General features: G+C 59.8%; 2 protein-coding genes across 3 annotated transcripts; both read left to right on the plus strand.

Annotated features, from left to right (window-relative positions):
* Positions 1–5,507: 5,507 nt before the first annotated feature.
* SEMA4A (semaphorin 4A) lies at positions 5,508–13,053 on the plus strand (the record flags this gene model as incomplete). The annotated part of the gene is made up of 15 exons (XM_080361094.1): positions 5,508–5,529; positions 7,172–7,312; positions 8,376–8,536; positions 8,642–8,704; positions 8,790–8,888; positions 9,295–9,403; positions 9,481–9,597; positions 9,699–9,829; positions 9,914–10,083; positions 10,163–10,313; positions 10,486–10,675; positions 10,773–10,888; positions 11,195–11,355; positions 11,435–11,547; positions 11,911–13,053. The coding sequence occupies 15 exons, from the start codon at positions 5,508–5,510 to the stop codon at positions 12,540–12,542; spliced, it is 2,376 nt and encodes a 791-aa protein (XP_080217220.1). The 3' UTR covers positions 12,543–13,053.
* A 1,205-nt stretch (positions 13,054–14,258) lies between these two features.
* On the plus strand, positions 14,259–23,316 carry SLC25A44 (solute carrier family 25 member 44). 2 transcript variants are annotated; one of them, XM_080361153.1, is made up of 5 exons: positions 14,259–14,388; positions 16,676–16,786; positions 18,043–18,778; positions 20,215–20,342; positions 21,911–23,316. In XM_080361153.1, the coding sequence occupies exons 3-5, from the start codon at positions 18,157–18,159 to the stop codon at positions 22,100–22,102; spliced, it is 942 nt and encodes a 313-aa protein (XP_080217279.1). In that variant the 5' UTR covers positions 14,259–14,388; positions 16,676–16,786; positions 18,043–18,156; the 3' UTR covers positions 22,103–23,316. The 2 variants fall into 2 exon arrangements, with proteins under 2 accessions (XP_080217279.1, XP_080217280.1); XM_080361154.1 differs by lacking the exon at positions 14,259–14,388 and having other exon boundaries at positions 16,776–16,786; positions 18,050–18,778.
* The last annotated feature ends 376 nt before the right edge of the window (positions 23,317–23,692 follow it).

Below are 23,692 nucleotides of genomic sequence, written 5' to 3' on the forward strand. Positions count from 1 at the left end.
GCAAGGGGACGCGTCACAGGTCCTTCCCACACCCCCACGGGACCCAGGCGTTCGGGCGGCGGCAGGGCCAGGTCATGCTGGGGAAGGGCTGAGCTGTTGGCGTTGCTCTGCGCCCCTTCGCCACGCTCAACGCCCACGGCTTGCATGACCTGCGGGGTCCCTGCACAGCCCCATGGGGACCTTGCACAGCCCATGGGGATCATGTACATCCCATGTGGACCTTGCACAGCCCATGAGGATCATGTACAACCCCGTGCACCTTGCACAGCTCGTAGGGATCATATACATCCCATGTGGACCTTGCACAGCCCATGAGGACCATGTGCATCTCATGCAGACCTTGCACAGCCCATGATGATCATGTACATCCCATGTGGACCTTGCACAGCCCATGGGGACCATGTACATCCCATGTGGACCTTGCACAGCCCATGGGGATCATATACAGCCCATGTGGATCTTGCACAGCCCATGGGGATCGTGTACATCCCATGTGGACCTTGCACAGCCCATGGGGATCGTGTACATCCCATGTGGACCTTGCACAGCCCATGGGGACCATGTACATCCCATGTGGACCTTGCACAGCCCATGGGGATCGTGTACAACCCCGTGCACCTTGCACAGCCCATGGGGATCATGTACATCCCATGTGGACCTTGCACAGCCCATGGGGACCATGTACATCCCATGTGGACCTTGCACAGCCCATGGGGACCATGTACAACCCCTGTGGACCTTGCACAGCCCATGGGGACCATGTACATCCCATGTGGACCTTGCACAGCCCATGGGGATCATGTACATCCCATGTGGACCTTGTACAGCCCATTGGGATCATGTACAACCCCTGTGGACCTTGCACAGCCCATGGGGACCATGTACAACCCCTATGGACCTTGCACAGCTCCATGTGTGCCATGCAGGTCCCATGTGGTCCCTGCACAGCCCATGGGGACCTCACACCCCCCTACGGGGACCTCACACAGCCCAGGGGGACCACGCACAAGAGCATCTGTGACAGAACTCACCGCAACGTCTGGCAGCCACCAGGGTTTACCAGGCCGGGCCGAGCGGGTGCTGAGGACCCTGCGAGCCCCTCACTGGGCCCCTTCAGGCCCCTGCGTGCCCAGGGGGATTAAGGTCAGGCTGCCCCACTAATCCCAGGGGTGGTTTAAGATGTGGCCCTGTGCCTGCTGCCACCCCCTAGGGCTGCACCCCAAGGTGCTGCATGCTGTGGGACACCCACAGGGCACCCTCGGGGGCACCAGGTGGGGGTGGGGGGCTGCAGCTTGGCTTCTGGGGTCCGAGGAAGCCAGGGCAGCTCTGACCCCCCCAGCAGGCTGCGGTTAAGCCCCCAGTGTCAGCAGGTACAAGCTCCTTACAGCTCCGGGGCAAAGGCTCCCAAGCCCCGTGGGAACTGGGGCAGCAAAAAGCGGGGAGCAGCTGGGGGGACACTGGGGTTCACTCCCCAGCCCTGGGCAGGGCAGGTGCCACCGGTGTGGGATGGAAAGGGCCCGATCCCAGCTCGCTGCACCCCAGCAGGAGGGCTGGCGCCTTCCCTGCATGCCCCGTGCAGCTCTGCAATGGCAGGCTGGGGACAGTGCACGCTGGGGTTGTGCAGGGAAGGCGGTTGCAGAGGGAGGAAGCAGCAAGGGACAGGGATCCTGTTTCGGGGCTCAGGGCACCCCTCTCCCACACGGCCGGGAAGGGGAAGGAGAAGGAGCACAGGGTGTAAAGGAGAAGTGGGATCTGCTGGCATCAGGCTGCCGTGCAAGCGAAGTTTCAAGGCGGGGGAAGCGCTGTCAACCAAAATTGGGTGCTGTGGGTGCTGCGGCCGTGTGAGGACAGATGTGGCCTGCTGGGGGCCGGATGCTGGCGGCTGCCGGTTGCACCACGGCTGGGCCCCGAGCCCCGCTCTGGGAACCCCCGAAAGGCACATGGCACGGATGGCCAGAGCCAGCGGGGCTCCATGGGATGGGGGAGCAGCCGGGGGGCTGAGACAGGGGTGCAGGGATGGGGATGCAGGGATTCAGTACAATACAGGGATGCAGAGATGGGGGTGCAGGGATGGGGGTGCAGGGATTCAGTACAGATACAGGGATGAAGAGGTGGGGGTGCGAGGATGGGGTGCAGATATGGGGGTGCAGGGATTCAGTACAATACAGGGATGCAGAGATGCGGGTGCAGACATGGGGGTGCAGGGATTCAGTACAGATACAGGGATGCAGAGAGGGGTGCAGGGATGTGGGTGCAAGGATGGGGTGCAGATATGGGGGTGCAGGGATTCAGTACAGATACAGAGATGCAGAGATGGGGGTGCAGATATGGGGGTGCAGGGATTCAGTACAGATACAGGGATGCAGAGATGGGGGTGCAGGGATGTGGGTGCAAGGATGGGGTGCAGATATGGGGGTGCAGGGATTCAGTACAGATACAGGGATGCAGAGTTGGGGGTGCAGAGATGGAGGTGCAAGGATGGGGTGCAGAGAGGGGTGCAGGGATGTGGGTGCAAGGATGGGGTGCAGAAATGGGGGTGCAGGGATTCAGTACAGATACAGGGATGCAAAGATAGGGGTGCAGGGATGTGGGTGCAAGGATGGGGTGCAGATATGGGGGTGCAGGGATTCAGTACAGATACAGGGATGCAGAGATGGGGGTGCAGGGATGTGGGTGCAGGGGTTCAGTCCAGATACAGGGATGCAGAGATGGGGGTGCAGGGATGGGGGTGCAAGGATGGGGTGCAGATATGGGGGTGCAGGGATTCAGTACAGATACAGGGATGCAGAGTTGGGGGTGCAGAGATGGAGGTGCAAGGATGGGGTGCAGAGAGGGGTGCAGGGATGTGGGTGCAAGGATGGGGTGCAGATATGGGGATGCAGGGATTCAGTACAGATACAGGGATGCAGAGATGGGGGTGCAGGGATGTGGGTGCAGGGGTTCAGTCCAGATACAGGGATGCAGAGATGGGGGTGCAGGGATGGGGGTGCAAGGATGGGGTGCAGAGATGGGGATGCAGGGATTCAGTACAGATACCAGGATGCAAAGATGGGGGTGCAGGGATGTGCTGTGTATGTGGGGTGCAGGGATGGGGGTGCAGAGATGTTGTGTGGATGTGGAGTGCAGGGATTCAATACAGATACAGGGATGCAGAGATGGGGTTGCGGGGATGGAGGTGCAGGGATAGGGGTACAGGGATGTAGTGTGGATGTGGGGTGCACGGTTGGGGGTACAGGGATGAGGGTACAGGGATGTAGTGTGGATGTGGGGTGCAGGGATGAGGGTGCATGGATTCAGTACAGATCCAGGGATGCAGAGATGGGGGTGCAGGGATGAGGGTACAGGGATGTAGTGTGGATGTGGGGTGCAGGGATGGGGGTGCAGGGATGTAGTGTGGATGTGGGGTGCAAGGATAGGGGTGCATGGATTCAGTACAGATACCAGGATGCAAAGATGAGGTTGCAGGGATGGGGGTGCAGGGAGCGGGGTGCAGAGATTCAGTACAGATCCAGGGATGCAGAGATGGGGGTGCAGGGATGGGGGTGCAGGGATTCAGTATAGATCCAGGGATCCAGAGATGGGGGTGCAGGAATGGGAGTGCAGGGATTCAGTACAGATCCAGGGATGCAGAAATGGGGGTGCAGGGATGGGGGTGCAGGGATTCAGTACAGATCCAGGGATGCAGAGATGGGGGTGCAGGGAGGGGGGTGCAGGGATTCAGTACAGATACCAGGATGCAAAGATGAGGTTGCAGGGATGGGGGTGCAGGGATTCAGTACAGATCCAGGGATGCAGAGATGGGGGTGCAGGGCCACGGTGCACACAGCCGGGAGCAAAGAGGGGACGAAGGGACCCGATGCAGTTCCGGGGGCACAGGAATGTGTCAGAGAGGCGCTGGGCAGGCCAGATGTGGGTGCGCAGGGGTGTCTGTGCACATCTGCAGGGAGGTGCGTGTGCCTGTGTTCGCGGCCATGCCTTCGCACACGCGTGTGCCAGGCTGTGCGTGGCCGTGCACGAGCCGCGCAGCCGGCTGTGTGTCCGTCTGTCGAGCCGGTCCGTGTGTCCGTGCGCGGCAGCGGGGGGAGGGCAGCCCGGCCGGCCGAGGTAAAGCCGTAGCCATGGCGACGTGAGCAGGATCCGGTGGCCCCGCAGGGATGCTGGTCCCGCCAGCCCGGCCCGCCCGCCCGCCCGCCGGGGCCGCCACAGGTACCGGGACGTACCGGGACGTACCGGGACGGGGACGGGCTGGGGGGAGCCCCTCGGGCCGGGGAGGGGGCGCGGGGCCGGGGTTGGGAGCAGTCGCCATAGCGGGGCGGGTTTTGGGGACCGCTCCGACGCAAGTGACAAAGGGGTTGAAGTGCCTGTACCCCCCCAGCCAGCACCCTCCCACAGCACTCCTCGCACAGCACCCTTCCTTCCTCCCACATCCCTTCTGCGTCCGGCCACATCCTCTCTACTCCCCCCAGTTCCCTCCTGTGCATCCTCCCATCTCCTTCTTGCTCAACCCCACATCTGTCCCCCCCCGCTTGGCATCCTGCCCTGTGCATTCCCCACCCATAACATCCCTCCTCCACCTCCCACTTCACCCCCCAGATTCCCCTCCTGCATCTTCCCACATCCTTCCTGCATCCCCCTTCCCTCTCTTATTTTCCATCCCCCCTCACACCCCCTATTTGCTCCAGGCCTTGCGGGGGGGCCAAAGGATCTTCCCCCCCACCAAGTCAGGCTCCCCCAGCCCCTGATTTCTGCCTGGGCATTGCAAGCACCCCTGCACCCCCCATGCCACAGGATGCTCCTGGTGGGGGGCAGACAGGACCACACTGTTGGGCTGGGACCCCAGATCCCACCACTGGGGAAACTGAGGCACGGGGAAGGTCTCAGCACGCAGGTCAGGGCTGATGTGGCCACCAGCTCCGTGTCTGCCATGCACCATCATGTCTCGCCTTGCTAAGCTCAGGTCCTGGGTCTGACTCTGTCCCTGGGCAGGTTAAACTACTCTGCCAGGAGGATGAGTTATGGGCAGCATGGGGGGCATCTGGAGAGCAGGTGGGACAGGGGACCAAGCGGCAAACCCCAAAACACCAGTGAAAACTAAACCCCCCCAATGCCGAGACGCCCTTGGGGACACTCGCTTCCACACGCCAAATCCCACACAGAGCTTGTCGTGTCCCCACGTGTCCCCAGAACACTTTGGGGCTGTGACACTGCCAGGCACCCTTGAGGCTCCTGCCGTGGGGGACACTCCCCAAAACCCCACCATGGTTCTCCCGAGCCTTCAGCCTCACCGAGGATCCCTCCTCCCCCTCCATCGGCCCCGGTGGCCGCAGCCCAGGGCAGAACAATGCGGCCGGTCCGATGCGGCCCCGTTTTGCAGCCAAGCCTTGGCCAAGTGGGAAATCCGGGGCAGAGTAACCCAGTTTCTGTGCTCACAAGGAGCTTTCTGTCCCGGCCAAGCGAGGTGGCAGGGCCAGCGCTGCCCTCGCGGGGCTGCGGGTCCCGGCGGGTGGATGGCGGCACCCGGGGAGGCAGGTACGGGCGCCCCACGGAGCAGGGTGCTCCTCGGCCTAGGCGGGGGCTGGGTACCCCAGATGTGGCTGGAGTGATGGGGGGACCCCAGGACTTCAGCTTCGGGGGCTACAGGGTGTTTGTGGAGGGCAATGCTTGGCCCTGGGGGGCTGTTTCTGGGGGGCAACGTCTGGCCCTGGAGAGTTGTTTCTGGGGGGCAATGCTTGGCCCTGGGGGGCTGTTTGTGGAGGGCAATGATCGGCCCTGGGGGGGTGTTCCTGGGGGGCAATACTCGGTCCTGGGGGTCTGTTTGTTGGGGGCAATGCTTGGTCCTCAGAGGTTGTTTCTGGGGGGCAATGCTTGGCCCTGGGGGGCTGTTTGTGGGGGCCAATGCTTGGCCCTGGGGGGCTGTTTCGGGGGGGCAACACCTGGCCCTGGAGAGTTGTTTCTGGGGGGCAATGCTTAGCCCTGGGGGGCTGTTTGTGGGACAATGCTCGGCCCTGGGGGGCTTTTTCTGGGGGCCAATGCTTGGTCCTGGGGGTCTGTTTGTTGGGGGCAATGCTTGGTCCTCGGGGGTTGTTTCTGGGGGGCAATGCTTGGCCCTGGGGTGCTGTTTTTGGGGGGCAATGCTCGGCCCCAGGGGGCTGTTTGTGCAGCTGATGCTCAAACCCTCTCCCAACCCTCTCAGTCAGGAGGAGACACATCGTTCCCTTGCTCTCACCCCAAAGATAAGCCAGGAAAGGGAACGAAAGCACCAGACGCCCCATTTCCCCCCACATCGCTCCCGGAACACCCCATTTGGAGGAGCGGAGCACCTCGGCTCCCGTCCCGGCTCCCTCCCGCAGGATCGGGCCCTCCCCGCGGAGGCAGGCGCAGGCGGGCTGGGAGCAGGCGCCCGCAGCCCAACCTGCTGAGGCTCGTCCTCTTCCAGCAGGACTTTCTGGTTCCAAAGTCCCCGGCGGGGCCGCGCTGGGCTGGGCTGGGCTGGGCTGGGCGGCAGCGAGCGCCGCAGCGGCCGAGCCGCGGGGCTGGCAGCGCCGCCGGACCCTGGGCATGGGCCCAGGGGGGTGTCCTGTCCGCAGGGCCCCGGCGCTGGGGACACGCCAGGTACCGATGTTCCAGGGGGGCAGGTGAGCCCGCTCCGTCCTCACCTGCCGGAGAGGTAACGCCGCTCAATAACGCCGCTCGCTAATGCCACTCACCCATAACGCGTCTCGCTGGGGACACAGCGGCTGCCCATGAGGGGTCCCGGGGACCGCGCGGTTCTTGGGGTGCTGCTCTTTCCTCGTTGCGTCAGACAAGGGGTGCAGAATGAGCTGCAAAGGGGACGGGCTGACTTGTTACCCCTCTAGTCTTGTGGCCCATTTGGGAGTCACGCAGAGGGATCCCTGATGGGGACGGGCTCCATGGGGCAAAGCAGGAGCATCTGGATGCCCCTGTGCCAGGGGGGTCGTGGTTCAGGGACCCCAGCCGAGCGTGGGGACATCCCCAGCTGGGCTGCGGTGCCACCGAGGCGCTCTCACCCATATTTAGGGGCCGCGCACAGCTTGAGATGCCGGCGCCCCGCGGCCCCCCCGCCGCGCCGGGTGCTGCCTTTCCCCCTCTCATTTCCGCCTGTGACACGCAGCCCTGGCAGCGCCATCCCCAACCCTCGCCCTTCCCGCAGGGACGGTGCTGCGACCCTCGAGGGGGGCACCCGCGCCGCCCCCCGCCATGCCCGCAGCCGCCCTCTGCCTGCTCTGCGGCGTGGTGATGCCGGCTGCCATGATCCGTGCCGAGCCCCTGCCCCGCGTCACCTTCCCCAGCGGTGAGTACGGCACAAGGGACAGGGAGGACATGGGGACAAGCTGGGCTGGGGGGTGACAGCACCGCCTTAGGAGAACATCTGCCCCCAGAGCTGAGCACCCAGTGTTTGCACTTCATGAGCTGCCCCATCGCGGCGTCTTTGTCGTCTTGTCCCCCTCGACGGTTCCACGCGGGGTTGGAGCGGTGGGACAGCAGTCACGGTGTTGGGACAGGCGCTGGTGGCAGTGGGGTGATGCGAAGGGCCACCACTGCTGGGGCAGGTGTGATGGGGCTGGTTGGCTCCCGAACACCCCAGCTGTGGCAGAGGGGTTTTGGCTCCCACCCGGCACCCATGGATCTGCTCAGGGCCACCCTGGGTGCGGAAAATTTGGCCTCCTCCATGGTGCAGGTCACCGCGTCCTGCTTGGGTGTCCCGCCAAACGGCAGGTGACAAAGCGATGGCGCTGGGGGTGCTGTGGGTGGCAGTGGCAGGCAGGAGGGGTCTGTGTCCCCCCTGGCAGGGCTGTGACCCCCCGAGGCCCCCGCTTGCGCTTCCACTTCCCCTTCCCCACGCAGCCGTTCTGAGAACTGCAAAATGTCCCTTTTCTTTTTCCCTGTTTTGGTGGCTGCTGGGGACAAACAAGCCCGCGGCACTTGGCTGTGCTTGAGGGCACCCGGGGGGCTTGTAACCCACCCCGGGCTGGCGCCTGGGGACGGCGCATCCCCCAAACGGAGCGTCGCCCCGTGGCCCTAGAGCAGCACCGGGAAAAGCGCACCCCGGTTCTTACAGCACAGAAAAGCAGCACCGGAGGGCGAGCGATGCGGGGGCTTTGCAGCCTGAGGACACCCCAGCTCTGCAGCAGGACCCAGAGGGGACAAGGGAGGGGGTGCGGACCTGGAGGGGGAAGCAGGGGTGGCGATGGGGGGGCCATGGGGCAAGTAACGCACCCCATTTCCTCCATGAGAGGTGACACGAGCCGCAACAGCCGTTGCCGCATCCGGCATCCCGGGTTAACGATGGTGGCGGTGGCGCTGGCACCTGTGTGTGTCCCTTGGTCCCCGTCACCCCCCTTTGCTCCCACCAGGGGACCCTCGCCGGACCTTGACCCACTTCAGCCAGGACAACGTGTCCCACTACGACATCCTCCTCCTGCACGAGAGCGAGGAGGAGCTGTACGTGGGGGCGCGGGACCGGGTGCTGTCCCTCGCCGTCGGCACCGCGGGCAGCATCCGCGCCAAAGCCTCGGTGAGCAGCACCCGCTGTTGGGGAGGACTGGGTGGGAGGGGGGTGCTCTCTGCTGTGCCTCAGTTTCCCCACTCACACTGTGTCCCATCTCACATCCCTTCACAGATAAAGTGGGGACCCACAGCGGAGAAAACCTCCGAGTGTGCTTTTAAGAAGAAGAGCCAGGAGGTGAGACAGCACCGGGGGGGCACGGAGAGGGCGCTCAGAGCCGCAGGGCGGCTCAGCACCCACCTCCGCTCTGTGCTCCCCACAGACCGAATGCTTCAACTTCATCCGCGTCCTCGTGGCGCTGAACGAGACCCACCTGTACGCCTGCGGGACTTACGCCTTCAGCCCCGCGTGCACCTACATCGTGAGTGTCCCCGTGAAGGGTGGCGATGGGGACCGCTCTCCGGACCTGTTGTGGCGTTGCCATGAGGAGCCAGAAAACCCCGGTCCAAGGAGCTCCAGTGGGATGGGGATGTTGGAGATAATCACATCCCGGGAAGTCCCCTGGGATATGGGGATAGATAGATCTCTGTGTTTCCTGAACTGAAAGAGCCCGTGGTGTTTCTGACCACGGCTGCTCACCCGCCAGCTCAGATGCAGGTGGTAAAACCCTGATTTTGGATGCCAGGTGTCCTGCCTCAGTTTCCCCAGCTGCAGGCAGCGAGCACCGCAGCTTCCCCATAGGCCAGACAGAGCTTACAACAACAACTTCATGCAGATTTGGGGTCTGTTTGAACTCCACCGGCTGATTTTCATTCCCTTTCCCCCAGCACCTGGAGAACTTCACGCTGGTGTCCAGCAGCAGGGGACAACCTTTCCTGGACGGGAAGGGCCAGTGCCCCTTCGACCCCCAGCACACCCACACGGCCCTGCTGGTGGGTGAGTACGGGGCCACCGGTCCTCACGGGTGGGCACCCCTCTCAGGTCTCCGCTCACGTCCCCTCGTCCCCGAGCAGACGGCGAGCTCTACGCCGGCACCATGAACAACTTCCAAGGCAACGAGCCCATCATCTCCCGCTCGCTGGGCAGCCGCACTCTGCTCAAGACGGACGCCTTCCTGCGCTGGCTCTCGGGTGAGCAGGGTCCTGGGGTGCCCCCGCACCCTCCTCGTGCCAGGGGTGCCTGTAACACCCACCCTTTGCTCCAACCCACCCACTCCCAATGTGTCCCGCAGCCGACGCCGCCTTCGTGGCCTCCTTCAGCATCCCCGGCGATGACAAGGTTTACTTCTTCTTCGAGGAGACGGCCGATGAGTTTGATTTCTTCGAGCGTCTCCTGGTGCCACGAGTGGCCCGTGTCTGCAAGGTGGGCGCGGGGACGATGACGGGGGACAACGGTGATACCCAGCTCCCGTAACCCCGGGGCTGAGCATCCCCCTGGCTCCCCCAGAGCGACGTCGGGGGGGACAAAGTGCTGCAGAAGAAGTGGACGACGTTCCTGAAGGCGCAGCTGGTGTGCTCGCAGCCCGGCCACTTCCCCTTCAACGTCATCCATCACGCCTTCGCCCTTCCCCGCCGCGGCGGCGGCGCCGACTTCTACGCCGTCTTCACCTCGCAGTGGTGAGTCCCGGCTCCCGGGGGGGCTGCGGGTGTCCCCGGGACCCGCGTCCCCCCCACGCACACCCCGGTGTCCCCGCAGGCAGGTGGGCAGGGTGGGCAGCGCCGCCGTCTGCGCCTACAGCCAGGAGGATCTGCAGGAGGTGTTCGAGGGCAAGTACAAGGAGCTGAACAAGGAGAGCTCCCGCTGGACTGTCTACAGTGGCTCCAACATGAGTCCCCGACCCGGCAGCGTGAGTGCCGGCGCTGGGCCCCATGGAGAGGGTTTTGTCTGCCCCAGTTTGCTCTGGGGGGTCAATTTGCACCAAGCCGATGCTGTGGGGCAGGCTGGTGGCACATCCCGTTCCCCCTCGTCCCCCAGTGCCTCAGCTTCCCCACACAGCACCAAATCCTCTCTCCCTGCAGTGTTACATGGGTCCCTCCTCCGACAGAGCCCTCACCTTCATGAAGGATCATTTCCTGATGGACGGGAAGGTGTCACCCACCCAGGGACGGCCACTGCTGGTGAAGACGGGCGTCACCTACACACGCATCGCGGTGGACGAGACCCGTGGTGTCTCAGGGGCCACCTATCGCGTCATGTTCCTGGCCACGAGTGGGTTTATGTGGGGGGACACACAGGGCACCTCCTCACTCCTTTTAGCCTTCCCTCGGCCCCCCGAAACGCGGTGACGTCCCGTGTTCCCCCACAGCGGAGGGTTTCCTGCACAAAGCCGTGGAGCTGCCTGGGGGTCCCCACATTGTGGAGAGCATCCAGCTCTTCGGGACGCCGGAGCCGGTGAAGAACCTGCTGCTGGCCCCGGGGAAGGTAGGGGACGCGCCTCCCGCTCCCAGGCTCTGCTGGTGACAACCAGGGACAGGACAAGGGGCAATGGGTGCAAACTGCAACACAGGAGGTTCCGCTGGCAGCTGAGAAGCAACTTGTTGGGGTGAGGGTGGCAGAGCCTGGCCCAGGCTGCCCAGGGAGGGTGTGGAGTCTCCTTCTGTGCAGACATTCCAACCCGCCTGGACACCTTCCTGTGTAACCTCAGCTGGGTGTTCCTGCTCCGGGGGGGTTGCACTGGATGAGCTTTCCAGGTCTCTTCAACCTCCCACATTCTGGGATTCTCCCCAGGGCGTCCTCTACGTGGGCTACTCCAGCGGTGTCCTGCAAGTCCCGCTGGCCAACTGCAGCCAGCACCGGAGCTGTGCCGAGTGCGTGCTGGCCCGGGACCCGTACTGCGCCTGGCACGGCCCCGGGGGCTCCTGCCAGCCCCCCGGCTCCGCCACCGACACGTGAGCCAGGGAGGCCGGGATGAGGGAGGGATGGGGACACGGCAGGATGGGGGTGCTGATGTGGCTCTCCTGTCTGCAGGAGCACGTGGCTGCAGGACATTGAGACAGGGAGCCCGGCCGGCACCTGCCACCGCGGGAGGAGCGTGGCCATGCCCCGGGCCCGGGGGCCGCAGGAGGAACTCGCTGCAGAGAGTTGAGTGTGGGGACACGGCGGGACGGGGCGGGAGGATGGAGCCAGGCTCTGCTGGTGACAACCAGGGACGGGACAAGGGGCAATGGGTGCAAACTGCAACAAAGGAGGTTCCGCTGGCAGCTGAGAAGCAACTTGTTGGGGTGAGGGTGTCAGAGCCTGGCCCAGGCTGCCCAGGGAGGGTGTGGAGTCTCCTTCTCTGCAGACATTCCAACCCGCCTGGACACCTTCCTGTGTAACCTCAGCTGGGTGTTCCTGCTCCGGGGGGGTTGCACTGGATGGGCTTTCCAGGGCCCTCCAACCCCTCACACTCTGGGGTTCTGTGTGACATGGGGTACACCGCATCACCCGCTCTCCCTCCGCAGGGCTCAGCCCCCCGCTGAACGCCGTGGTCCGCCTGCTGTGCCCCCAGCCCTCCGCCCTGGCCACCTACAGCTGGCAGCAGCCCGGTGGCCGCGGGGACCGGGGGGACACCACGCTGCTGCCCGACCGCACGCTGGTGATCATCATGCAGCGCGGAACCGCCGGCACCTACAAGTGCCAGGCCACCGAGAACGGCTACACGTGGACTGTGGCTCATTACCAGCTGCATGAGCCCGGGGGGGCAGCCCCCCAGTCGGACCGGCTGGCTGAGGAGGGGTTAACCTGGGGGTCCTCAAATCCCAGCGCGTCTTACTGGCCCCAGTTTGTCACCGTCACCGTGCTGCTGGCCATGACGTTGACCGCCGCCGCCTGCCTGGGTCTCCTCGCCTACCGGGACCAGCTCAAAGCCAGGAGCAAGGTGCGGGGGTGCAGCGCAGCCCACGGCCCCCCAACCCCAACCCAGCGCCGCGAGAAGGTGCCTCTCAACGGGGGCACCGTGGAGCCCGCAGCGCCCGGGGTCACCACCGAGGAGGAGGAGGAGGAGGAGGAAAGCTCCCATGCTTGCTGCCTCCAGCTCGACGGCGACATCGATGCTGCCAACAGGCTCCGCGTCCCGGGGGGGGACACGGCGTGACGGTGCCAATGGGGTGGGGAGACCATGGGGAGCAGCAGGGTGTGGGGAAAGGTGAATGTGAAGGTTTCTTTCTTCTATTTTTTTTTAATTTAATACATATATTTTAATATAAAGTAACGTTTTGGGGTGGGGGGTGGCGAGGGAGTGAGATGCGGGGTGAGAAAGGATGTGGACACTGGTACAGAGGGATGTGGCCACAAGGGGTGGGAATGAGCCAACGCTGGTGTCACCCTGGGAAATAAAACTGGGGTCCATAAAATCTCCAAAATGGGGAAAAACAAGCCCAGATGGGCCAACCCCATGAGCACCCACCGTCTGCTGCCAGATCCCCTGCTCCCCACCGCCCGGGTGCTGGGGGCACCGACCCCCACTGCCCGCCCGCTGCCCCCTTGGTCCCTGCTGCTTCTTTTGATGACGTTGAGCCTTCTTTTTTTTTTATTTTTAAGACAAACCAGCTGTACATTTTCCTGCTCTTTGTACATTTGATTTTTTTATTAAAACGCAAAAGCCAGCGTGTGGTGCTGCGGGGCCGCGGGGCAGCCCTGGGACCTGCGCATGGGGGTCTGTGCGTGCAGACGTGCAATATTGGGGTGTGTAAGGGTGCATTGGGTGCATGCACATGCAGGGGGTGCATGGAATGTGTGTGTGCAATATTGGGGTGTGTAAGGGTGCATTGGGTGCATGCACATGCAGGGGGTGCATGGAATGTGTGTGTGCAACACGGGGTGTGCAAGGGTGCACTGGGTGCATATATCTGCATGGAATGTGCATGTGCAATGTGGGGTTGTGCAAGGGTGCACTGGGTGCATGCATGTGCAGGGGGTGCATGGAATGTGTGTGTGCAACATGGGGGTGTGCAAGGGTGCACTGGGTGCATATATCTGCATGGAATGTGCATGTGCAATATTGGGGTGTGCAAGGGTGCATTGGGTGCATGCATCTGCATGGAATGTGCATGTGCAATGTGGGGGTGTGCAAGGGTGCACTGGGTGCATGCACATGCAGGGGGTGCATGGAATGCGTGTGCAATATTGGGGTGTGCAAGGGTGCATTGGGTGCATGCACATGCAGGGGGTGCATGGAATGTGTGTGTGCAACATAGGGGTGTGCAAGGGTGCACTGGGTGCATGCACACGCAGGGGGTGCATGGAATGTGTGTGCAACATGGGGTGTGCAAGGGTGCATTGGGTGCATGCATCTGCATGGAATGTGCGTGTGCAACACTGGGGTGTGCAAGGGTGCATTGGGTGCATGCACATGCAGGGGGTGCATGGAATGTGTGTGTGCAATATTGGGGTGTGCAAGGGTGCACTGGGTGCATGCATGTGCAGGAGGTGCATGTGCAATGTAGGGGTGTGCAAGGGTGCACTGGGTGCATGCATGTGCAGGAGGTGCATGTGCAATGTAGGGGTGTGCAAGGGTGCACTGGGTGCATGCATGTGCAGGAGGTGCATGTGCAATGTAGGCGTGTGCAAGGTGTGCATGCACATGCAGTATGTTTGTGCCACACAGAAGTCGCACACAGCCATTAAGACCAGCTTTAGGAGCCCTAATTCAGCGCTGCCCCTTTAAGGTGACGGCGCAGGCACCGCCTCCGCTGCACGCATGCGCACCCCGTTCCCGGCGCGCAGCGGGCAGCCGCCCTCTTTACTGAGGCCGGAAGTGGGCGGGGTTTCTTCCTCCGCGGCGTCAGCCCTTCCCCAAGATGGCGCCGGCGTTCTGCCGCTGATTCCCGGGGCGGTGCGCGCTCCCGCCGTTCACTTCCGGCCGGCGGCCGCCGCAGCGGGGGAACGGACATGGGCGGCGGGAGCGGGTGGGCCGGGGGCCTCCCGCCCGCCGGCATGAGGTGAGGAGGGGGCGGCGGAGGCCGGGCCTGGGGCGGGAGGAGGCGGCCTAGGCGGGCGAGGGGCGGCGGGGGCGGCTGGCGGAGGGTCTGTGGGGTGACGGGCAGCACGGGGCGGCCTGGAGGGGCCGGGTGGGTGCGGGCCGCGCTCGGCGGGTGCTGCACAACCGGGGAGCCCCAGGCTGGAGGTTCCTGCGCCTCCCGGGCTGGAGAAGCGAAGCTGCGTGGGGGCGAGCGGGGGGGGCGCGGCTGGGGCTGCAAACCGGGGGATGGGGAAAGCGCCTTCTCCGCACAGCCCGCGACCTTCAGCGGCTCCTGTGCTGCAGTTCCACCCATTGCCCCTTGTCCTGTCCCTGGTTGTCACCAGCAGAGCCTGGCTCCATCCTCCTGACACTGCCCCTTGCCATCTTGAGCCCCAGCAATGAGTCCCCCCTCAGTCTCTTCTTCTCCACTCTTAAGACCACTCAGAGCACATGGGGTTGTTTTGGGTGGCCGAACTGGAGCACTGATGGCTTCACCTGGAAGGCAGGAGGTGGGGAGGCCGTGCAAGAGTGGGAGGTGCTGACCTTAGTGTGTCTGCGGCCTGGGTCACATCTTCAGTCAGGCTGGTTTTGTAGCCACTTCCATCCTCGGGCAAATTTATGCAGCACAACAGGGAAGACTTTGAAAGCAGAGCTGTGAGCTTCACACAGAACCCCAGAGTGTCAGGGGTTGGAGGGCCCTGCAAAGCTCATCCAGTGCAATCCCCCTGGAGCAGGAACACCCAGCTGAGGTTACACAGGAAGGTGTCCAGGCGGGTTGGAATGTCTGCAGAGAAGGAGACTCCACACCCTCCCTGGGCAGCCTGGGCCAGGCTCTGCCACCCTCACCCCAACAAGTTGCTTCTCATCTGCCAGCGGAACCTCCTGTGTTGCAGTTTGCACCCATTGCCCCTTGTCCTGTCCCTGGTTGTCACCAGCAGAGCCTGGCTCCATCCTCCTGACACTGCCCCTTGCCATCTTGAGCCCCAGCAATGAGTCCCCCCTCAGGCTCCTCTTGTCCAGCTCCAGAGCCCCAGCTCCCTCAGCCTTTCCTCACACGGGAGATGCTCCACTCCCTCCAGCATCTTGGTGGCTCTTAGACCAGGTTTAGCCCAGCCAAAAGTCTTTAGGTTTGAGAGGCTTAGTGGATTTGATTGATCTTGTGCCTTCCTACCTAAAAGGATCTCCACAGGATCTCCTCTTGGAAAGGCCCCGCGCTTGCTGCTGGTTCCCAGCCATTAATATGCTGAGCAGGACACATCCCAGACCAGGGGGACACAAAGAGCCTGCATTTATTTGCTAAAGGATCACATTTCGATACAGCTGCAGCAAAAACCAGGAGAACGGATTAATGGGGCTGCATTATAAAGGGGATACGTTTGGAGGGGGGTTCCTAACTAAGCCGCGGGCTGGGTTTAGACTGAAGCCGCGTCCTGTCGGTCGTACCACAAATTAGCGAGGGAGCAGAAGCAGCTGCTGGGTGATCCTCTGCTTTGATTTCTAGGCAGGGATTCAATGAGCGCTTTTCAGTTCGTGGCAAAACATCACCATCTGTATAGATCTATTGGGGTGTAATTCTGCGATGGCAACTGTTGAAGTACAAATTGACCCTTTTAAAACTTGTGATTGATTTTCGTTATCGCAGCAATGAGGGTTTTCTTAGCAACTCCACCTCCTATGTGGGGATCCCTGTTATGCCCCATTCAGTTTTTGGGTAGCGGGTTAATTTGGATTACGGACTAAACCCTCAGACTTCACCAGGAAATTGCATTGGTTAGACTTTATTTTTTATTAATAAAATATTAAGCTAGTAACACTCCTAACAAGAACAAAATAATGTTTTTATAGGTGTTGTGTGCATAATTCCTATGTAGGAAGCTTCACCCTCTCTAATTATGCCTGTATTAGTGAAGCGGTAATACTGTAATTATAATTAAAGCAATACAACTTTTGTTTAGACAGACTGTAGTATTTGTTATGCATTATCTGTCAAGTTAATTGACTGTGATAACGTAGTTTTCTTTGTACAGGTAAATAGGGTTTTCCCCCCTGTCCCCATTGGATCCTGATGCTCTGGGGTATTTTTAATTCCTTGTCCATCCGCAGGAGCCGTGGCCACATGAACTATATCAAGCGTATATTTTGTTGGCAGATAGGCAATAAAATGGGGTGTTAACAGCACACACCACCCCTTATCATTCCATAATCATAATTTCTGCCCTATGCCAGAGGTAAATAATTGGAGATCTGTCACTTCCTTCTCTATACAGAGCCTGGAACTGCCAAGTGACATCCTGCCACCCGGGAGCATCGCAGACCCGGAGTGAATGAGGAGAAGCTGCTTGGATTGACGCTCCGTGATCCGGTGCAGCCGTTCAAAGGTAACGCTTGAAATGGCTTTGGGAAGTCGGGTGAGCTTTGCTTTAGCGAGAGCTGCTCTTAGAGCTTAACAAACAGCTCCAGTGACATCGGCCCTGCTGCCTGGGGTCACAGAACCCCAGAGTGTGAGGGGTTGAAGGGTCCCGGAAAGCTCATCCAGTGCAGGAGCAGGAACACCCAGCTGAGGTTACACAGGAAGGTGTCCAGGCGGGTTGGAATGTCTGCAGAGAAGGAGACTCCACACCCTCCCTGGGCAGCCTGGGCCAGGCTCTGCCACCCTCACCCCAACAAGCTGCTTCTCATCTGCCAGCAGAACCTCCTGTGTTGCAGTTTGCACCCATTGCCCCTTGTCCTGTCCCTGGTTGTCACCAGCAGAGCCTGGCTCCATCCTCCTGACACTGCCCCTTGCCATATTTAACACTGCCAACTGTTTCTGCAAGGGCTCTCTGCGTACTTGAGGAAGATCGACAGAGTTGGGTGGTGTGGGCTGCTCCAGCTGGCTCAGGTGCTTCATCACCAGTTGTACAAGGTTCAACAAAACCAAGCGCCCTTGGCTCACAACAGCCCCACGCGATGCTACGAGCTTGGGGAAGGGAGGGTGGAAATCTGCCTGGTGGAAAAGGGCCTGGGGGTGCTGAATATGAGCCAGTGTGTGCCAAGAGGCCACCAGCATCCTGGCTGGTACCAGCACTTGTGTGGCCAGCAGGACCAGAGCTGTGACCGTCCCTGTGCTGGGAATGGGGAGGAAAAACCTCAAATCCTGGGATGGCAGTTTTGGGCCCCTCACGGTGAGAAAGACCTTGAGGTGCTGGAGCCAGTGGAGAGAAGGGAGCGGAGCTGGTGAGGGGCTGGAGCACAATGTGATGGAGACTGAGGGACCTGGGGGTTCAGCTGGAGAACAGGAGCTGAGGGGAGACCTTCTGATCTCTGAACGGCCTGAAAGGAGCTTGGAGCCAGGGGGGTCGGGCTCTGCTCCCCAGGAACAAGCGCCAGGAGCAGAGGAAACGGCCTCAAGTTGCGCCAGGGGAGGTTGAGGTTGGATTTAGGAACAATTTCTTCCCCAAAGGGCTGTGGGGCATTGGAACAGGCTGCCCAGGGCAGTGCTGGAGTTACCATCCCTGGAGGGCTGGACAGACGGACATGAGGCTCTCAGGACGTGGGGCAGTGCTAGAGCTACGTATGGTTGGACTCGATGATCTTGAGGGGCTTTTCCAAGCAAAGCGATTCTATGATATCTACTGACCGTGTCTTGTTTCAGCCACCAGCACCATCCGACTGATCAGCGAAGACAGGAGCGCTGAGCCTGGACCTGCTCCATACTTTTGAGGTGGATTTGGGGCACGCCGCTGCTCCCACCCTGCTCCAAGGAGCCATGGAGGACAAACGCAACATCCCCATCATTGAGTGGGAGCACCTGGACAAACGGAAATTCTACGTGTTAGGGATTTGCATGACTATGATGATCCGGGTGAGCGTTTACCCTTTCACGCTCATCCGGACGCGGTTGCAAGTTCAGAAGGGCAAGAGCCTTTACAATGGGACTTTTGATGCCTTTGTGAAAATCCTGCGGACAGAAGGGGCGACTGGGTTGTACCGGGGCTTTTTGGTCAACACTTTCACCCTGATCTCCGGACAGTGCTACGTGACGACGTACGAGCTCACTCGCAAGTACGTGTCGCGCTACAACAACAACAACGCTGTCAAGTCTCTGGTGGCCGGTGGCTCAGCCTCCCTGGTAGCCCAGAGCATCACCGTGCCCATCGACGTCATCTCCCAGCACCTCATGATGCAGAGGAAAGGGGAAAGCATGGGCAGGTTTAAGGTGCAGAACCAAGACGGCAAGCGGATGTTGGTCTTTGGCCAAACCAAGGACATCATTGTACAGATTTTCAAAGCCGATGGCTTTAGAGGCTTCTATAGGGGCTACGTGGCCTCGCTGCTCACCTATATTCCCAACAGCGCGGTCTGGTGGCCCTTCTACCACTTTTATGCTGGTAAGTGAAGGAGGCTTTGAAAATACCTTATCCCAGGAGATTTAGAAGCCGCTCAGATCAACTCTGAAACTGGAACCGGTGTGATTTGCTTTCTCTCTTCGATTTGGGGTGCGAGCAGAACGTGGCTTGAAACAAAGAGCAGATGTGGGGTGGAAGTTTCACACAGCAGCGTTGTTTTAAATGCAGAGTTAAAGAACTGGGGGTTGAGTGCAAGAGGACTTAAAACTAGATGTCTTTAGGCAAGAGGGACTTGATGCAGCTACTTTCTCTTCCACTAATCCCAACTAATATAAGCGGGGAAGGCTGTTTGTCATCAGGCAGGTTTGAAGCCACTGAGTTAATTCATTTTCAGTTCCCACGGACTCAGGAGTCTCCTATATGGCAAAAAGCCTTCTAGGCTGCAAATCTCACAGCAAAACCAAACAGGCAGAGATAGAGGCCACATCTTCCGTGGTTTTGTGTCTAAGATCATGCTTTAGTCTCCAGAGTTTTAAAACTGGTACTAAGCCTTGTGATCTAAAGCTACACTTAACAGTACGTTCAGGCCAGCTCAGTGCTGGTAATCCTCAGGGAGTTCCCAAATACTGAGATACTGGCCAGCCAAGGTTTATTGCCCCTCCCCAGTAATCCTTTTGATTTCTGTCATGCAGTTTGCATGTGGTTTTTAGACTAATATTGACTGAATAGCAATCTCTCTGAAAGTGCTGATAACGAGAGGCTCGGATTTCACCGTGCTGGGCTCAGAGTTTATCTTGCTTGTAAAAATACAGTTGTCTCCAATGTCTGGTTTGCTTTGCAGAGCGGGCACGTTCTGGTACCAGTGGCGAGCGCTGGTTCCAGATCCGTGCTGCCGGTGCTGGCCCAGTCTGAGCTATTTGAGAGCGCTCCCTTCGCTCTCCATTATTAAAAATAATACCAAAATCAAGCGTTTTAATTGGGCCGAAAAAGCGGCCGTCGAAGAACTTTTGAACTGTCTTCTGTATGACTTGAATGAATAAAAGCGTAGGGAGTGCTCCTACCAGCTGGCAAACAGGATTCCCGAGTGAGGAGGTGCATGGGGTGAGTGTCTCGCAGCCGGTGCCGCATGGGCGCCTCCTGGACAGCGTGCGGGTGGTGCTGACAGCGCTCCGGTTCCGCGCCAACCACTGAGACAGCTTCTTATAGTCTTGTCTAAAGGTTTCACACACACACCATTTAAAGGGGTGTTTTCCACGGGGACACATTCTGCCCCGTTTCTCTGGGCCTGAGCTGATCGGAGGCCGCCCGGCGGAGCCGTTGGGGTGTTTGCGGGCTGCCCATGCGCTGGGAGAGGAGTTGTCACGTTGTACACCTGCGATCCACCCACTGCGCATCAGCATCAATCAGCTGCAGGAGTTGAGGAGCTGCAACCGCTTGTCTGAAACTTCACTCTCTCTCTCTCTCTTTCCCATTCCCAGAGCAGCTTTCTAGCTTGACTCCCAAGGACTGTCCCCATCTCCTCCTGCAAGCCATATCGGGGCCGCTCGCCGCTGCCACGGCGTCCACGCTCACCAACCCCATGGACGTCATCAGGGCGCGGGTGCAGGTAAGGGCTCAGCGCGTCCGTCAGCGCGGGGGCGCGGCTCGCCCGCAGCTCTTTGATCTCTGCGGCTCCAGGTACACGGCTCCTGTTCTCTCTCTGCTCGTAGGTCGTTCTCTCCAAATACCGCGCTGCTTAATTTGCGCTTGGCGTTAATAAGCTCGGGTAGCGACGCCTCGTTGCTACCTCGTTGCAACGTCGCCTCGACTGCGCAAATGAGGGTCCTCGGAAGATGTGGCGTCCATCAGAAAAGGTGTTGCCAGCGCTGTCAGTCAGACTTGAGCTGTCAGTATTAGTCAGACTTGAGCTGTCAGTATTAGTCAGACTTGCGCTGTCAGTTTTAGTCAGACTTGCGCTGTCAGTTTTAGTCAGACTTGAGCTGTCCTGTTGATTCAGCTCCTTCTAGATGGGGGCAGATGGTTGGAATGAGGAGCAAAGTCTAACAATCTGCTTTAGGGCTTCTTGCTTTTGCCGTCCCCGCCGGGGAGGTCTGGAGACTTGAGCAAGGTGATTGTAGGCTGATCGGTAGCTTCTAGAGCTTTTGTTTAGAGTAGAACCCCAGAGCAGCTCAGTGTGAGGTCTGGCGGCTCTGAATGTTTGTGCTGGTGTTTCAGTGTGGCAATGCAGGGGAAAGGGAGCTGGGGACAGCAGGGGGACCATGAGCCAGCACTGGGCCCTTGTGGCCAGGAAGCCAACGGGACCTGGTGGGGGTTAGAAGGGGGTGGTCAGTAGGTCAGAGAGGTTCTCCTGCCCCTCTGCTCTGCCCTTGAATAAAGGGTTTAGTTCAGATACTATCAGGATATACTTGGGGAACATATATATACATACATGTAATATATGCAGCCATAGCACCCTGAGAACGCCCCCATCTGGTCTGATCTGGGAAGCTAAGCAGGGTCGGGCCCGGTCAGTACTTGGATGGGAGACCGTACAGATACACAGCCATAGCACCCTGAGAACACCTGATCTGGGAAGCTAAGCAGGGTCGGGCCTGGTCAGTACTTGGATGGGAGACCAGCTGGGTCCAGAGAGGTTCTCCTGCCCCTCTGCTCTGCCCTGGGGAGACCACACCTGGAATCTTGTGTCCAGCTGTGGCCCCTCAGCTCCAGCAGGACAGGGAACTGCTGCAGAGAGTCCAGCGCAGCCACCAAGATGCTGGAGGGAGTGGAGCATCTCCCGTGTGAGGAAAGGCTGAGGGAGCTGGGGCTCTGGAGCTGGACAAGAGGAGCCTGAGGGGGGACTCATTGCTGGGGCTCAAGATGGCAAGGGGCAGTGTCAGGAGGATGGAGCCAGGCTCTGCTGGTGACAACCAGGGACAGGACAAGGGGCAATGGGTGCAAACTGCAACACAGGAGGTTCTGCTGGCAGATGAGAAGCAACTTGTTGGGGTGAGGGTGGCAGAGCCTGGCCCAGGCTGCCCAGGGAGGGTGTGGAGTCTCCTTCTGTGCAGACATTCCAACCCGCCTGGACACCTTCCTGTGTAACCTCAGCTGGGTGTTCCTGCTCCGGGGGGGTTGCACTGGATGAGCTTTCCAGGTCCCTCCAACCCCTCACATTGTCGTTCTGTGCTTCAGGTGGAAGGCAAGAGCTCCATCATCCTCACCTTCAAACAGCTCATGGCGGAGGAAGGTCCCTGGGGCCTGACCAAAGGCCTCTCTGCCCGGATCATCTCGGCCACTCCTTCCACCATCGTCATCGTGGTGGGGTATGAAACTCTGAAGAAGCTGAGTCTGCGCCCGGAGCTGGTGGATTCGAGACACTGGTAGAGGAGAAACCTTCCAAGAACCCTCCGAATGTCGACCGTGACGGTTGGAAGCCGGGAGGACGGGCTGCTGCCATCTCCGTTGTGCGTAGCAGAAGCAGGAGCGACCGCAATTCACATTTCAGTATTGAAAACAAAGCTCTGCTGCTGTTCCTGCTTCAAACCATCCAAACATGACCCTGGTGACCGTTGTTTGCCTGGAACGGTCCATGGAAGAGCAGCCAGCTGTGTGAATGCAACTTTCTAAGTCCCTTTTATAGATGAAAGACTCACTGGCCGAAGGAAAAGCCGGTTTATTCTTTTAAATTATTTTAATAATTGCCAAACTTCTGAGGAGGGGAGACGGCAGCAGAGCCCTCTGCTGGGTGCGCTGTAACGTACAGTCCATTTCTCCACTCGCCCACGTTTATTTCTAGAAGATGTGAAGTGAGCGTAACCCACAACCACTTCAGACTTTATTTACTGTGTTTCCAATAGATCTGTACATACCTTTTTTTGTATGTTCTCCGCAAACGTTTCCCATCTCTCATCCTTCCACCAGCGAGCTGACCGGTAGGCCAGTTAGGAGTTGAGTTGGCTGTTTGTTATTAGCTGATGGCAATTTTGATGCCTAACCTACGTTTTTAATTTGGTGTTATTTAATATTATTATTATTATTAATTTAGGGAGGCTTATCCTGGTTTCTGGGGGACTGAGCGGTTGTTCTGTGGCCTCGTTCGATGTGTCAATGCTGCTGCCACTTCCCACCTTGATTTAGTTTAAGCACAGACTAAGCGTGGAGTTTGGAAACGTCACATTGCTGAGGGAAAAGCGAATGTGAGCTGAGCTACACCCGGATGCGAGGGGGGGAAGAGAAGAGCTTGTGCTGGCTTTTCATCCAGTTCAGACCTGATTGGCGTGTTCATATTGAATAAGAAGTAATGGTTCACTAGTACTTGATGTTTCGATCCTGCTCGTCCTGTTTGGGATGATTCTTTGCACGCTCTCGCTGGATCAAAATCTTACGGTGTGGGCTGTGTTTGGTAGCAGATGGTGGAGCAAGAGGCTGCTCTGGGGAGGAGGAACGAAGGGCTCCTTTGGGCTCGGTAGCTGAGATTTGCCCCGGTGGTTCCAGCCCGTTCGTGGTGTGGCTGGAGGGGGAGGGATGTGTCACCCCCTCTGTTCCTCTCGCTGCTGTTGCAGTGGTTGTAGTGCTACCCGGCTCCTCCTGGCTCTTCACCTGGGACTTACTAAGCCTGGGACTTGCTAGGCCTCGGACTTACTAGGCCTGGGACTTGCTAGGCCTGGAACTTACTAGGCCTAGGACTTGCTAAGCCTGGGACTTGCTAGGCCTGGGACTTGCTAAGCCTGGGACTTGCTAGGCCTGGGAGTTGCTAGGCCTGGGAGTTGCTAGGCCTGGGACTTTGCTAGGCCTGGGACTTGCTAAGCCTGGGACTTGCTAGGCCTGGGACTTACAAGGCCTGGGACTTGCTAGGCCTGGGACTTGCTAGGCCTGGGACTTGCTAGGCCTGGGACTTGCTAGGCCTGGGACTTGCTAAGCCTGGGACTTGCTAGGCCTGGGACTTGCTAGGCCTGGGACTTGCTAAGCCTGGGA

The sequence above is a fragment of the Nesoenas mayeri genome (genome assembly GCF_963082525.1).
Source record: "Nesoenas mayeri genome assembly, chromosome: 30".
Classification (NCBI taxonomy): Eukaryota; Metazoa; Chordata; class Aves; order Columbiformes; family Columbidae; genus Nesoenas; species Nesoenas mayeri.

Excerpts from the sequence above, each read along its gene's own strand:
- SLC25A44 (XM_080361153.1), top strand. The coding sequence starts at position 18,157 with ATGGAGGACAAACGCAACATCCCCATCATTGAGTGGGAGCACCTGGAC. Across the intron at positions 18,779-20,214 it reads CTTCTACCACTTTTATGCTG|AGCAGCTTTCTAGCTTGACT; the intron begins GTAAGTGAAGGA and ends TCCCATTCCCAG. Across the intron at positions 20,343-21,910 it reads TCATCAGGGCGCGGGTGCAG|GTGGAAGGCAAGAGCTCCAT; the intron begins GTAAGGGCTCAG and ends TCTGTGCTTCAG.